Consider the following 15,799-nt stretch of genomic DNA (forward strand, 5'->3'; position numbering starts at 1 on the left):
TGTACTGTCTCCCAGCCCTTTACGCGGTCCCAGGCGCCCTTCTGCCTCTGTGCAAGTTCCCCCGCGGCCAAAGCACTCTCCAAAGAGGTCTGCCGGGGCTAGGACTTGGCCGGCTGGGGTCCCGCGCCTGGAAGAGGGCCTGGCACACAGTGGGCCTTCTCAAAGTGTTAGAACAAACGGGTGACAGGCCAGCAGACTGCCGATCCTGGCACCCGAGGGCACCCAGCTGCCCTGCGCGCCTTCCCGGCCCGGGCGCGGGAGCGGCGAGGGCGGGAGGCTTGGCTGTGCTTCTCCCGCCGCCTGGTGCAAACTTTCAAAAGATGCGGCGGCCGCGGCCCCGCCCCTGCACTGTTGCAGGCGGTGGGAGGCGGGGGCGGAGCCGGCGCGCCCGGGCCGGTGGCTCCGCCTCCTCCTCCCGCAGGCGCCGCCGCCGCCTCCTTCCCGGCTCCCGCCCCAGCTGCCGCCCGCCGGCTCGCCCGTGCAGCGGCGATGCCCCGGAGCGTCGACCCCGGTCCTGGTCTCTGGCCCGCCGCGTAATTAGCCTCCGCGCGCCCAGAGCGCGCCGCCGCCGCCGCCAACGCCGCGCCCGACGCAGCGATGGGCAACACGGTGCACCGGACCCTGCCAGGTACGCCGGGGAGCCCTGCCCGGGAGGCGGGCGCCGGGCTTCTCTCCTCTGGGGGACCCGCTGGGTGACTCCTGGAGAGCCACCCCACGCCCCTTGGAGCCCTCGGCGCGCAGCGGGCTGGAGTCTCCGGTACCTCCCGGACCCCAGCTCGGCGCGCGCCCCGCGGCTGGGCTTTGCGCTCCGGGAGGGCGGGTGCCGCGTCCTGGTTACCTTGGGGACCCCAGTCCTCATTCTCCCGGCTTTGGCCAGATGCGCAAAAAAGGCCGCTGGGGCGATGCCGCGCGCCCCCTCGCCTTTGTTCCAGCCCGAGGGCGCTGATGAGCAAACTCAAGGCGACCTGGGTGGGGGTGACTGGAGCCGGGCTCGCCAGGGCTTCCGACGGCCAGAAGCCACCCGTGGTGCCGAGACTGCAGCTGCCGAGAGTGAGGGGTGCTCGCAGGGGCACCCCAGTTTCCAGCCTCCCAGCGCCCCCGCGGCACATGCTGCCTTGCTTTGGCCACGTTCCCACGCGCACCCCGGTTGCGCCCCCCTCTGGTGTCCGCTCCACTGGGGACTCCTTCGCCCCCTCGGAGTCACTGCTGCAGATCGCTTCGCCCCCTAGTCTGGGGGAAATTCCCCCAGAATTTCGGGGACAGGAGTGAGGGTTATCCGGAGCAGGGTAACGGGGTAGAAGGAGGCCTTACTGGAAAATACATGGTAACTGTGGGAACAGAGCAGCGGTCCCGCGCCCGCGCGCGCCCGTGGAGGCTCAGTGCCCAGCACTTTGCATACCCCAGCTCGGTATGCAAAGAAGCTTCGCGATAAAGATGTGTATCCCAGTTTTACAAATAAAGAGATTGAGTGTCAGAAGAGGTGAAATGACTCACCCCAGGTTACACAGCTAGTAGTGGGAGAATCTGGAGTGGGACCTGTGTCTGCCCTCCCTCCCCTCACACGCCCAAGTCTTTAGAAGTATTTTGTCTTAAGGCTGAGCCTTTGTAGCATCCTTTGAGCAAAAGGTGAGAGGAGTGTGTGTGTGTTTAAAGCACAAAGGCTCGGCTCGGTGGGGAAGCAAGTCAGCTGTGAGGTTAATTGAGTGTGAGGTTCTGGAAGAGGGACATATCACCCCATCTCTGCTATAACACTCCCGTATAGCTCTCCCTTCTAGGCATTACATGCAGTTAAAGAATAACTTCCCCTGGAGCGGGTTGGAATGGACAGTGCTGAGCCCAGGATTCCCAGGGTCAGCTTAAGGAAGAGGAGCCAACTCCTACTTTACAAGCCTCTGAGCTACTGCACTCAAACGTTCAAGTTCCCAGAGAGCTGAAGTCATAAGCAGAGTCAGTGGCAGAGGTGGAATTAGAACGCAGGTCTGCTTACTGGAGGGTGGCCTCTACCTCCTGTGGACAGGGCTATTGCCAGGTTGGGGGAGAACCCACCCGCGGGTCAGGAGATAGCTGGGGATGTTGGCAAATAGGGCAGCAGATATTCTCGCCATAAAGACCCTGGGATGAGGCACCTCAGCACAGGCCCGTTTGCTTGGTTTCTTAATTTAAAAATGTTTATACTATTCTAGTAAAAAGCCATTCTGCCACCTGTGGGTCAGCCTTGGGGTGCGTAAAGGGACAGACACACGCCAGGCAGGCTAAATATAGCTGGAGATTTATGTATTCTCCATCCCTCTCAACCCTCTTTCTGTGGGCTGGGCCACCCTAGGCTGGGAGCCTGCAGTTAAGGTTGGTTACCCACTGCAGTGTCTAAGTATGGGGAAGTCAGACTCTCCTCTGGGGCTTGAAGCTTGCACTGAGTTTGAGGAAGGGGTCAGAACTGGAATTCCTGAGTCACATCGGGTGGCTGGTGCCAAGAATATGAAGAGCCGTTAATTGTTTTCCGACCTACCAGTAATGAGTTTCTTTCACACCCTGTGCTGTTTTTTATACCTCTGTGCTTGGCATGTGATGGTCCTCACGCATGGAGTGTCCTTTCTTGTCTAGTCTGCCTTTCAAAATCCAGTTGTCGTTACCTCCTCCAGGAAGCCTTCCCTGACCACCCACAGTCTCATCCTTTGCTCTGCTACCTGGATACCTGAAGTCCCTTCCTGCTCATCGTTGCAATGACTGCATTGTCATTGCCTGTCTCTGTGACTCTTTGGGGTTCCCTGAGGACAGAGCCCTTGTCTTGATCATCTTGTATCCCTGGTTGCCTATCCCAGAGACTGGTGCCTGGCAAGGGCTCAAAAACTGGTGCTGGAGCTCAAATGTTGCCTGAATCTTAGGCTGAAGGAACACTTGGCACAGTCTTGCCCTGTAGAATCCTTGTGCTTTCGTTCTCAGGAAAAGGACACATGCGTGGGGTTCTTTCTGCGGGACTTGAAATAGAGAGCTGGCATTTGCTGAGCACCTGGATTCCATGCCAGGCTTCCTGCATATGTGGCTTCATTTACACGCCAAGCATGCTTCTCCTCAAGGCTTCTGCACTTCCTGATCCCTCTCCCCGGCACATTGTTCTCCCCTCCTCCCCATGGCTCCCACCAGGCTTCCTTGGGGTCTCTGCTTGAATGAAGGGCCTGCTATTGCCCCAACCCCACTCACTCCTTTGACCCAGCTTTAAGTTTCTCCTTAGCATGTGTCACTATGCGACACGCTGTATGTGTAGTTAGCAGTTTCTTATCTGTCTCCCCAGGGAGATTTTGTCCATTTTATTCACTGCTATATGTTTAGCACCTGGAGCAGTGGCTAGTGCAGAGTAAATGTTCAGTAAGTATGCGTTGGATGGGATGAATGGATGAATTTAATTCTTCTGACATCCCTGGAGTGTAGGCATTATCATCTCCATATTACAGTTGAGAAGCCAAGGCTCAGAGAGGTAAAGTGGCTTGTCCCAGCTCACACAGTTCATCTAGTTCGCAGAACAGGGATTGAAATCTAGGTTAACTTGGCTCCAAAGTCCTGCATTCTTATTCTGACATGCTGTGGCCTCCCAGCCCGTGATTTAGATAACATTTATTGGGTTCCCCACCATGCACGTGGCATACTACACAACACAATAAGGAAATGCCAAAGAAAGGGAAGATTCTTTATGATCGATTGCGGAAGCCTCTTAGCAGCTCTTGCAAAGTGCATCAGCATAATCCGAGAAATGCCCTTTAAACAGAACTGTGCAGCACAGGACCTCATATCTACTAAGCTCCTACTGTGTGCTCTACATTCTCTTTCCAGTTGCAACTCAACCCTGCAAAGTAAGGTGCCATTCTCCTCCATTTTAAAGAGATTAAGACACTTTGCATACAGTTAAACAGCGGCAAAGCTGGGCTTAGAAGACTGGAACCTGTCTGACTCCTAATGCCGTGTAGTCCTTCTCTCTCGAATCCGTTAGCCTTCATCTGGGTTTTTGAAGGGAGAAAAAAAGCATAAGCAGGTAGGGATAGGGGAGGGCAGCATTCCAGGATGAGAGTGAGGGGAGGTGGAGGGAGGGACTCATCCCCTTCTTCTCCTAACAGTACATTCCAATCCCTTCCCTCTGGCCTCTGGGGCTTGCCCGCAGCTCTGGTTGGAGAATACACTAAATTCAAACTACAGGTTGGCTTTAATCATTAAGTTGGCCCACCCTTGGCCAAACCAACAGCTTTTTCGTATTAGCTCAATAATCGGGCATTCCAGAACTTTGGAGTGAGGAAAGTGTGTTGATCCCGCTCTATACCACGCCCTTGGTCAAGGGCTTTACCCACAGTATCTATTTGAAATCCTCATTACAACCCTTTAGAGGAACTATATTTATCCCCATTTTACAGGGCAGCAAGTGGAGGCTCAGAGAGGTCAAGGACACAGAGTAAGGGGAGAAGCAGCCTCCCCTAACTTATGTGGACAGTCTGCAAGTGCTGCATCCAGACAAAGAAGCACTCGCCTACCCCAGACCCTCTGACATTCTCACTTGCAGAGCCCCTTTCTCTTTTTGGCCCAGATAAGGGGCCATGCGGATGCTGAGCCTACCCGGGACACATCTGCTGCTCCCTGCCTTCCTATCTGAGCCATGGGTGGTGTTGCTCCTAGGGCCTGGCAGCCACTGTTTTCCCTGGATCTGGACTTTCTCAGCTCTTGGGAGGACAGCGACCCTTGTCACCCTCCTTCCAGCCACGGCAATACTGCATGGATGGCCCACGGAGTGATATTGCCTTTCCTCTTTCTACCTCTCCTCCTCCTTCCCCAGTCACCACTTCACGTTCAGTTGGTCTTTACCTTGCTTGTCTTGTCCCATCTTGCTCCCTTCTACCAGGTCATTAAGAACCACCTCTATCAGTGATTCTGTAGAATCAGAATCACTTGTTACCCTCATGAGCTGGCCCTAGTAGAAGGGGCCAACATGCTCTAACAGAACAGGACACCCAGTTGGTTACATCACTAGAGAGCACAAGGTCCTGCTACCCTGTGACTCAGAGAGGGACAGTCAGCACCCAGTGCTCCAAGCAAGGCCTGGCCACCAGACCATGTGGTCTCTCCACCGTGGGTTGTGACCAGCTGTAAAAAAATCTTTAATGACATAGAATTTAAAAAATCTTCTGCATTTATGTAGTAAGAGTATTTTTGCTTCATAAACTTTTCAGTTGCGCATGCGGGTGTGTGTGAGATGTATGTGTGTTTTGTGTGTTGCCATGTAAAATGCATTTCTTTCCCTGGGTCACAGCGGGAGCTGTTGGGAGCTGGAAGGCCCCTGGCCTACAGCAGTGCAAGGCTGGTGTTATGGTGTTAGACTCACATCTTACAGTCAAGCTGCCTGGGTTCAAATTTCAGCTCAGCCAATTCCCAATGGCATGACCTCTCTGTGCCTCAGTTTCCTCACAGGGAGACTAGGGGTAGCTCCTTCATGGTTGGTAGGGGTGGGAATTATGTGGAATAGAGAAAGCGAGTGTTCAGCACATGCCCGGGATGGTAGCCATCGTGGTTCTGGGAAGAGAGGCCTCGGGCCTGCTCCTGGAGTCCCTGGACTCCAGCGGGTGGCTGACAGGTGCCCTTCACTCCTTGCCTTGAAAACCCTGCCCCAGGTGACCGCAAGCCTCAAACCAAGGGGCTGAAGATGGGGAGGCACCCCTTTCCTGTCCACTGACAGCAGTTCCCAAGGGTTCCTTGGGCTGTTTCCTGAACACCTGATTTCTGCTAAGAAGGATCTACCTGGTGGGTTGCATTTACAGTTCTCCTGTGTTCACCAAACCTCTAGGCCAGGCTCCACGCTGGGCAGGGGAACACAGCCTGGGTTTAGGGACTCAAGTTCTAGCAGGAGAGACCAACAAGGGCACAGCAGTTAAAGTACATGGTGTCGGGGGAGCCCAGGGAGTTGACAGCCCAGAAGATGATGCAGGGGAGGCTTCCGGGAGGAGGCGCACTCTGTCTAGCTCACACCGGAAAGAAGAGACATCAGCTAGGAGAAGGGAGTGAGAAAGGCTGTTCAGGGCACCATGTGCAAAGGCCTGAGGGAGGGGGAGCAGCACAGGTGGGGGGAGCTGTGGAGTTCTGAGGACTCTAGTGTAAATGGGGATGGGATGTGAGGTCACAGCAGTGGGAAAGGCTGGAGGCAGGGGCAGGCGGGGGATAGGTGGAGGCTTCTTATAGGCCGGGCTGCAGTCAGGAGGCTTGGATTTCTCAGCTAGCACACTCCCAACCGGGATAATGTGCTGTGTTTGCCAGCAGGGGCGTAGCATTTTCCCTGGGCTGGACCTCAAGGGCCGCTCAGCACAGGCTGTTTAATCTCCCCCATGGAGAAGAGTCAGCTCTGCCTCTCTTTTGGACCAAAGGGCTTTCTGTACTTATGGTGCTCTCTGAGGGCTTAAAATAGAAGCCCAGAAGCCAGGTGTGTGGTTAGAGCTTAAAGCAGAGAGGGAAGAGGGAGGGCGCCAGGTCGCAGCCTGGCAGGTAGCACACGCTCACCTGGGCAGCGTTGTGGGGTGGTCCAAGCTCGTGCACACCTGCCCCGCACTGGGCCCTTTATCCCATCCCATTGAAACCATCATGAGAGCCTTGCGAGGCAGTCTTCTCATGTCACAGAAGGGGAAACTGAGGCTCAGAGGGGTAGTGAGACCTGCCCAGCCCAGGTGGCCAGGAAGTGGCAGAGCGAATTGGATCGCAGGCATGCTGGGCTCCACACCCCTTCCCCCCATCCCACGGGGCACTGCACCCTGGGGTCCCTTGGGGCTCCTCTTGCTGACTTGCTGCTGCCCCTTGTCCTCATCCTGAGCACCTGAGCCCCACCCTTCTTGCAGGTGCACCCCCTTTGCCCTCTGAAGATGAATTACTTCTGTCCCCAGCAGCCAAAATGAAGCTGCACCTAGAAAAGCCGCCTGCCCCCACCCACCTCAGCCCAGGCCTGCAGACTCTGGAAATCTTGCCCGAGAGGAGAAGGGGTGAGCTGCGTTCTGTGCTCCTTCTTCCTGCGCAACTAGGACTCAGGCTCCTGACTCATCTGCCTGGTAAAAACTGGCCCATGCTGCCACCCCCAGCCCCCAGTGGCAAACATCACAGTGCTCCCAATACCTTCCCTGGGCCCAGGGTGCTCGCAGGCCCTTCCCCCACCCTGGACCTCCAGGCAGCCCCCAGCAGTCAGTGAGCAAGGGCCCAGGTGAGGGTGAGAGCCCTTTGTCATCCAGGCCCGCATCTGTCCTGCAGGTGAGAAGCATCCTGTCCCCATGCTGTGCCCCCAGCAGCAGCAGAGTAACTGCACGGGCTGGGGTCCTTCCTTCTCGGGTCTGAGTCTGGGCCTTGCCCCTTTTTAGCCAGACAAGTGACTTAACCTCTCTAAGCCTCGGTTTCCTCTTCTACGGAAAGGGGAGAATGATGTTACCTCTCAGGCATGCCAAGTGTCCAGCAGATACTAAGTGCTCACACGTAGCACCTGCTAGGATTATGTATTCACTGGGAGAGGAGCCGCTGCTCCACACTGAGCTTAGGATTGGGTGTTCTTAAGGGAGACAGACACAAAAGAATAACCACTAACTTGTATCACGTAGCCCGTCTGTGCCAGACATGTTCTCAGCAGGCACATCCATGCCTATCAGGACAAGCCCTGTAAGATGGCTCCTATTATTATTGCCCCAACTCTTGGGAGAACATAGGCACAGAGAGGGAAGGTAACTTTCCCAGGGAGCACAGCTCAAGCAGTCCCACATGATTCCAGCTACAGGGAAGGAACGTCAGTGTGGACGGGAGTGTTGGGTCAGGGTGGAGGGTTCCCATAGGGGCCATTTCCCATTTGCACTGGAAGCCCTCATCGTATTTGGCAGAAATCTGTAAGCATTTAGAAATCTTGGCAGGTTCATTTTTAATTGCTCACCTAGTTCTTTTAGTTTTGTCTCACGTCATACCTCTAGGCATGGGTGGGGGCCCTCTCCAGGCAGCCTGTGGGTTCACCGTGGAGATTCCCAGCAGGTAGCCCCCAAGGTCTGGTGTGTGGATCTCCAATTCCCTGCCACGGCAGGTCAGGGGAGAGTGATGCCCTGAGGGCTTTCTGGGCAGCAAAGGCCATGCCATCCCCGGGGAAGAAAAGACTCTCCAGCAGCGTAGTCTGGGAGGGCCGTGGTGACCTGAGAGCTGCAGACCTGAAGGGGAAGGGCACGGTGGACCCAGTGCAGACATGACCAGTGTGTAGACATCACAGGAGAGCAGATTCCGGTTCAGCCAGAGGAGGAACTGTCTAACTGTGGGAACTGTCTGGAACTGGAAAGCCGGGAGAGCATGCCTGTCACTGGAGTACACAGGTAATTAGCCCAGCTGGGACTTGACATGGTTCTTGCAAAAGCCCTGGAGTATCCAATGCATTTCAGATGAATTGTCCACGAAGATGCCTTTTGACCCTGGGGTCTTCCGGGCAATGCCTTCCAGCGCCCATCTGCTGAACTCCTGCAGAGCCCTTCACTTTTTTTTTTTTTTTTTTTGAGACGGAGTCTCACTGTGTCTCCCAGGCTGGAGTGCAGTGGCGTGATCTCGGCTCACTGCAAGCTCCGCCTCCCGGGTTCACGCCATTCTCCCGCCTCAGCCTCCCAAGTAGCTGAGACTACAGGCGCCCGCCACCACGCCCGGCTAGTTTTTTGTATTTTTAGTAGAGACGGGGTTTCACCATGTTAGCCAGGATAGTCTCGATCTCCTGACCTCGTGATCCACCCGCCTCGGCCTCCCAAAGTGCTGGGATTACAGGCTTGAGCCACCGCGCCCGGCCTTTTTTTTTTTTTTTAGACAGTCTTGCTCTGTTGCCCAGGCTGGAGTGCAGTGGCGCAACCTTGGCTCGCTGCAACCTTTGCCTACCGGATTCAAGCAATTCTTCTGCCTCAGCCTCCCGAGTAGCTGAGACTGCAGGCATCCGCCACCACACCCGGCTAAATTTTGTATTTTTAATAGAGATGGGGTTTCACCATGTTGGTCAGGCTGGCCTTGAACTCCTGACCTCAGGTGATCCACCCGCCTCGGCCTCCTGAAGTGCTGGGATTACAGGTGTGAGCCACCACTCCTGCCTGGCACCCTTCACATCTCACTTAGACAGTCCCCCTTTCAGTTCTAGGAGGGTTTAGAACCACTTTATAGATCAGGACATATAAGGCACAGGACAGTGACGCCACCTGCCTCAGCTCAGTTCTCATACCTCCCTGTGTCCACCCAGCCTCAGAACTTTCAGACAGCGGCAGGTGTTTCTGAGCAGAGTTTGGGACAGCCATCCCAGGACCACAGACCCAGCCCACTCATCCCTTCTTCTTTCATTTTCTTATTACCAGGACTCAGGGCCACCCAGAGCTGGCCTCTTGCCTCACTTCTAGGCAGAGGGGAAAGTTCTTTAATGAATAAGCCATTTGGGGAAATTGGTGGGGTGGAGGTGTCTTGGGCAGTATTGGCACTTGGCAGAATGCCCACAGCTATTAAACAGTGTACTTTGTTTACAACCTCAACATTACACATTGTTTATATCACAATTGCATCCCTCAGGCATGTGTTTTCTTTCCTTCTGCTACAAGGATGATGGATTTATGAGATGGGTCAGCACTGTACTCGTATCTCCATGGCCAGGTCTGCCTGGTAACTTTCCAGTCCAAACAAGCAGATCTCCACATCTCAGAAAAGCTTCACTTCCCTTAAAGTTTGGGCCATTCAAGAGCGGGAGATGGCAGAGTGGAATTTCCATGTCTCTGCAAGAACTTCAGCCCTGCAGATAGGTCACTCAGAGGCTCTGTTCCCAGGACCAGAGGGTACTCCAAATCCCCATTCCAGCTCCCATGTGGCATATGGGGATACTGAGGACCAGAACCTGGCACAAGGTCACCAGGTGATTACAAATGGGGTCTTTCGCTGGAATCTCAAGAAAGGTGGTAGAAAGGGCGTTGGTTTGGAGGCAGTCCCAAGTTTGAATCTCAGTTCCACTGTCTCTAAGCTGTATGATTGTGGGTAGGTCTATTCCTCCCTGAGCTGTTACATATAGAGTTTCAGTGCTGCAAAAGGAATAGCACTCAAATATAAAATTTTCTTTTTAATTCTCAGCAAGGCAAGTTACTTCTATAGAAGGGTGTGCCCTTACAGATGGAGCAATGGTGAGTGCACACTTGGACAAGGGAGGGGAAGGGGTTTTTATCCCTGATGCACGTGGCCCCTGCTGCTCTGTCGTTCCCCTATTGGCTAGGGTTCGACTGCACAGGCCAAACTAATTCTGATTGGCTAATTTAAAGAGAATGACAGGGTGAGTGCTTTGGCGGGAGTCAGGGCAGAGCAGGTAGCAGGTGATCGGAATGAGTCAGGGTGGAGTAGGTAATCGAAAAAGTTTGCTTTACGAGGAAGTTTAAAAGTAGAAGGCAAATAATTGAACATACTGACATATTAATTATTTGAAAAGAAATTTAGAACTCATATCTGACAACCCCTCCCCTTGTATTTCCTTACAGCTTTCTTTGCAAACTATTTTTTTTAAACATGTCTTGGCTTAGTTGTTTTGCTTGATTTTCCAAAAGCAGCAGCTTCTCTGGATAAGGTGGAGGATAGTTAAGTGAGGTTTTCGTAAGTGCCGTTTTTATGAGCCTCTGTATCAACTTACGGATGCATGGTATGACATAGCACCTGACAAAAATAAGTACACCTATTATGGCTGTGAGGGAAATAAGCATTGAGGGTATTATTCCTTTCCATTTACCGAATTACTTTTTTAGCCATCCTATAAAGAGGTCATTTACCCGAGTTGCTGGCTAACTCATTGGATAGAGCAGTCAGACCTTGCAATGCCTTTGTTATACTTCCATCGGGGCGGTGTTATTTGGGATGAAGGTGCAACATTGAGTTCTAATCATGACGCAGACTCTTCCTCTTTCTGCTAATATCATGTCTAAGGCTATCCTATTTTCCTAAGCCACCTGGCTAGTAGTCCCTAATTGTTCAGCTATTCCTTTAACAGCATCTTTAGTGTAGTTAATACATCGCTGTTGGTTGTAATATATGTAGTTTATCCAATCTACATTTTTATTAACTGTCACCTACCAAAATATTGACTCAAATCCTGCAGCTATTTTATTTCGGGCTTTAAATTGATCTGGTATTTCCCGTGGGACTCCAGTTGCTTTTAAATAGATGTGAGTGTCAAAAGACCCATAAGGGCTTCTCTTGCTTTATGATGTCTTGTTTTTCCTCCCACTGGTTGATGAAATACCAGGGTGAAAGGGGTAGCCAATTGGACTAAAGCACAAGTGACACTCCAGTTATTCGGCAGAGTGTCCAGTAAAGGTCCACCACAATACCACCATACATCTGCTCAGGGATGAACAAGAAAGGCTGACTTATTGGTAAGCTCTTGAAAGTTCTTAAGCTCACTGCATCCCTTCAGGTCTCCAAGGAAGGCTAAGTTTCCTCTCTGTCATGAGAGACACGAAGTGAACTTATTGGGAGACGGAAGCTGGATGACCCTCGGGGGCTGACCTGCAGGGTTCCGAACTTTGGGATATAGCAGAAAGAGCTTGGCACGACTTATTACTCCAGGCTGTAGAATCCTGGAAAAGAGCTACCATGCAGTCCATGCCTGGTCGACTAGAGGACCACCTTAGTGGAAAGGGGACAATTTGGGCCTCTGGCCTGCCATGTACACAAGCATAACAATTGCTTTTGTTTAACGTGTGGATAGAATATTTAATCCATTCCAACCAGGCATTTGCATCTTGGTATTCTGTCTTAATTGCCAAAGTTTAAGTCTTTAACTTCTATGGTCCTCTAGTAAAATGAATGTATGGTTTTTAGGAAATTACAAAAACCGGTTGGGGCAGTCCATCCTTGTTCTTTAGTGGTCCACAGAACATTGGACCAACTGTGGCATAAAAGCTCTACATCAGGTGGCAAGCCTCCTGGTTGACACTGGGGTCTTTATCGAAATCTCCCCAGATTAAATGGTCCCAATTTACTAATGCCTAGTCTGAAGAAAGTCAGGAGGGACAGCGGCACTTTTCTGAAGTACAGAGCTGTCTTTGACTTGGCAAGTCCCCACAGGGTATAACAAGGCAAGCATTAAATGCAATAGTTTGAGGCAAAATTGACTCGGTTATGTTAATAACTAGATGGTCAGCAATAGAGTGAGGAAGAAGAAAGTGATAGATGAAAGAGTTTAGCTTTAGTTTGGTAGGGTTTTCTCCTGGGACTATGGTCCACGACTCTGGAGGGGGTGGTGCTTTCTTGACTCGGGTGTGATGAGTCCATCCCTTTTTCACTGTACGAACAGCAGTCTTGGTGGCAAGCAGCACAAGGTAGGGTCCTTCCCAGGCTGGCTTGAGTTTTCCTTCTTTCCACCCTTTGAGGAGAACGTGATCTTCAGGTTGGTGCTGGTTTACCGGAAATTCTAGGGGTGGTACAAGTGCTAAAAGACTTAGTTTTGAGGGAAAGGAGAGTGGAAGATAAACCAAGTATATCATTTCTAAGAAATTGACCTTTTGTTTTAAATTTGGAGACAGCAGTGGACTTTATAGTGCCTGGTGCCTTCTGAGAAATTTCCTTCAGCACCTATTTTTATTAGTTTTTATACTGAAGAAATCCAAACACCATTTTATATTTGACAATGCTTCCTATGATTTTTATACCAGATAAGCTAAATTTCATCTTTATATTAGTATATCAATGTTAAACTTAGTTTTAATAAAACCTTGTAGACATATTTAATTTTTAATGTCTGACCATGAGGCAAGATTTTTATAGACTCTTAACCTTTTACAATTCTTGTTAAAGAGCAGGTTCGTGCTTTAAGAAAAACCCATTGTGTTATTTTAATGTCCAGTTCACAGAAAAACTGGATACCCTTTTAACTTTAGCCAGTATGTTTACACACAGAATTTCCTTTATAATTAACATTTTAAAACTTGCTTAAACCTTCAAAATAAAAAAAATTTTTAACCTTTTAATGTAGGTAAAAATCCATTCTTAGGCCTCTTTATAATCCTTTTACTAAAAGTCTATTTTACTTTCCTTATACACCTTGCACATAAACTTTTTTCAATAGTTTTACATTCAGGAGGCTTAATTACTTTTAAATTATACAACATTTCTTGCATAAATTCCTTTTTATAATACACTTTTTCTTTCACGACTTTCATAGACAATTCTTCAACATGCCTCAACTTTCTGACTTATTGCAAACATCTCTTTCTTTAAACAACCAGTTATTTTAGGATAAGAATTTACCATATAACATTCTTTTTATATAAATTCTCCCCGGCCGGGCGCGGTGGCTCAAGCCTGTAATCCCAGCACTTTGGGAGGCCGAGACGGGCGGATCACGAGGTCAGGAGTTCGAGACCATCCTGGCTAACACGGTGAAACCCCGTCTCTACTAAAAAATACAAAAAACTAGCCAGGCGAGGTGGCGGGCGCCTGTAGTCCCGGCTACTCGGGAGGCTGAGGCAGGAGAATGGCGTAAAAACCCAGGAGGCAGAGCTTGCAGTGAGCTGAGATCCGGCCACTGCACTCCAGCCTGGGTGACACAGCGAGACTCCGTCTCAAAAAAAAAAAAAAAAAAAAAATTCTCCCCGACTTTTTTTTTTTTTTCCCTAGAGATGATAACCATTCTTTCCCAAAGCGAACTTCCTTCATGTCTGTGGACTAGACTACCTAAAGCCATAAGATTAGAAGTTAGGATAATACATGTTGCACTGTCAACTTTTGGCAAACTTTACTTTTGTTGAAAACTGTATAAGTTTGGGATTTCAACTATCCTTTGCTGTTAATAATACCTCGTTTAGTCCAAATTAACTTAGAATTGGTATAGAGGGTTCCTTCCTGGTTCTGTAAGTACTTTAAGACTTGGCTGAGTGGAAACAGCTCACACTTTGAGCAGACCAATTATCAGGCAATTTTCCTAACTCTGCTTTTACAACAGTTTCCTTATCAATTACTGAATACCTATTGTGTCTTTTTCCCTCATCACCTGGGAGGAGCCATCTATGTCCAGTCCTGAAGGGAGCTCCTCCTAGGTCTGGTCAGACCTTTGTATGGTAATTAAGATTTAGATCCCCTGTTAGGAAACCTGCTGGGTTAAGGGAATTATCAGTGGTTAATGTTAAATCATCTAACAGAATAGCCCCATACTTTAAGATTTTTGAGTTAGTAAACTATTTTTTTTTTGACTTAGTATAGTTCTGAACTGGTGAGGTGTGCTCACAATGAGGTTTCCTCTAAAAGTTATTTTTCTACTTTTTTCTGTTAGCAAAGCTGTGCCACTACAGATTGAATGTATTTGGGCCATCCGCAGGGTACTGGGTTAAGGATTTTTGATAGAAGGCTACGGGTTGTCAGTGGCCTCAGTGCTTTTGGGCTATGCTCTTGTTTACACCGACAACAAAGTGGTACCATGGATTGTTATAGGGTCACGGAGAAGACCTTTAATTATCAATTATAGGTTCTAAATGTACCTTGGCTTTTAAAGGACTAGGGTACATTATTTTTTTTCTTGACTACTTGTATATCTCTCCCTTTCTCTTTGACTGTGTCTCTCTGACTCCCTTTTTGTCTGTCTCTTCCTCTCTCTCTTTCCCTCTCCTCTCTCTCTCTGCTGGTCTTTCCTTGCCTCTGCCAGCCGCTTAGGCTGCTGTTCTCCCCTCTCCCTCTTCACCTAGGGGAGGGACCGGCGGGAGTGGAGCTACTCTTTCTTCCCCCAAGAAGAAAGTGGGGGTTTGTGTGAGGTTCAACCCTTGAAATTAGCAGAAGGCTCAACCCCTCAAACCAGGGATGTCTCACCTTGCCTGTCCCAGAAGGCTCAGCCCCTCAAACCAGGGGCTGTCTTGCCTTGCTTGTCCTGGAAGGTTGACCTGTTTCCCCTCTTTCCCCCTCTGAAGGTCCTTTGCACACTTCCCACTCGTGCTGTCCTCTCTGGCTGCTCCCCAAGGGAGAATTAAGCTCCTCTTTGTGTTGGTGTGCTGGTATAAATCCTGTGGCAGGATCCGCCCCAAGCCATATGAGGTAGCTATGGAACCACGAAGAGGACCCACTCTCTCCGTCCAGCAGTAGGACTTGTCACCATCCACACAAATGACACCACAAGCAACGTGGTTGGTGATCACTCACGCACACACACATTTCGCCCTCTAGAATGTGACCACCAAGGAAGTACTTTACCAGCTTCCACCGCTTCTCCTTCCTTGGTCTATGCACAGAGTCATCACCGCAGTATGTGAGGATCCTTTAAGCTAGGTTGCTGGCCAATATTTTGGCTTTTTTTTTTTTTCCCACCTACTGAGAGCTCGGGTTATTCCTCACACTGGGTGGGTCTTGATTTCTCACCCTTGAGGCTGCCACAATAGGACGGGGTGCACCTCCTCACGAGAACCAAAGACCACCCCTGGAGGGGAATGTAATCACGGGTGAGCCCCCAAATTGTTGTATATAAAGTTTCGGTGCCACAAAAGGAGTAGCACTCAAATATAAAATTTTCTTTTTAATTCTCAGCAAGGCAAGTTACTTCATAGAAGGATATGCCCTTACAGATGGAGCAATGATGAGCGCACGCTTGGACAAGGGGAAGGGGTTCTTATCCCTGACGCACGTGGCCTCTGCTGCTGTGTCTTTCCCCTATTGGCTAGGATTAGACCCTGCAGGTTAAACTAATTCCGATTGGCTAATTTAAAGAGAATGAAGGGGTGAGTGTTTTGGCAGGAGTCAGGGCAGAGCAGGTAGCAGGTAATCTGAATGAGTTAGGGTGGAGCAGGTGATC

At 50.4% G+C, this 15,799-nt stretch overlaps 2 protein-coding genes across 15 annotated transcripts in view; both read left to right on the forward strand.

Moving 5' to 3' along the window:
• Positions 1–15,799, forward strand: part of RPL26L1 (ribosomal protein L26 like 1) — a 493,737-nt gene that overhangs the window by 155,743 nt on the left and 322,195 nt on the right. Inside the window, exon 1 of one of the 12 annotated variants that reach the window (XM_078003972.1) lies at positions 2,033–2,036. The exons of the other annotated variants lie outside the window; for them this stretch is intronic. The gene's annotated coding sequence lies outside the window, so the exon portion shown is untranslated. Of the gene's footprint in view, positions 1–2,032; positions 2,037–15,799 lie in introns of those variants that run through there. 12 annotated transcript variants of the gene reach the window in all.
• NEURL1B (neuralized E3 ubiquitin protein ligase 1B) overlaps positions 448–15,799 on the forward strand; it is a 47,256-nt gene continuing 31,904 nt past the window's right edge. For all 3 annotated transcript variants that reach the window (XM_002804637.4, XM_077937448.1, XM_077937447.1), the window contains exon 1: positions 448–628. In XM_002804637.4, the coding sequence (XP_002804683.1) occupies positions 598–628 (31 nt within the window). In that variant the 5' untranslated portion in view covers positions 448–597. The remainder of the gene's footprint in view (positions 629–15,799) is intronic.

The sequence above is a fragment of the Macaca mulatta genome, chromosome 6 (assembly GCF_049350105.2).
Source record: "Macaca mulatta isolate MMU2019108-1 chromosome 6, T2T-MMU8v2.0, whole genome shotgun sequence".
NCBI classification, from domain to species: Eukaryota; Metazoa; Chordata; class Mammalia; order Primates; family Cercopithecidae; genus Macaca; species Macaca mulatta.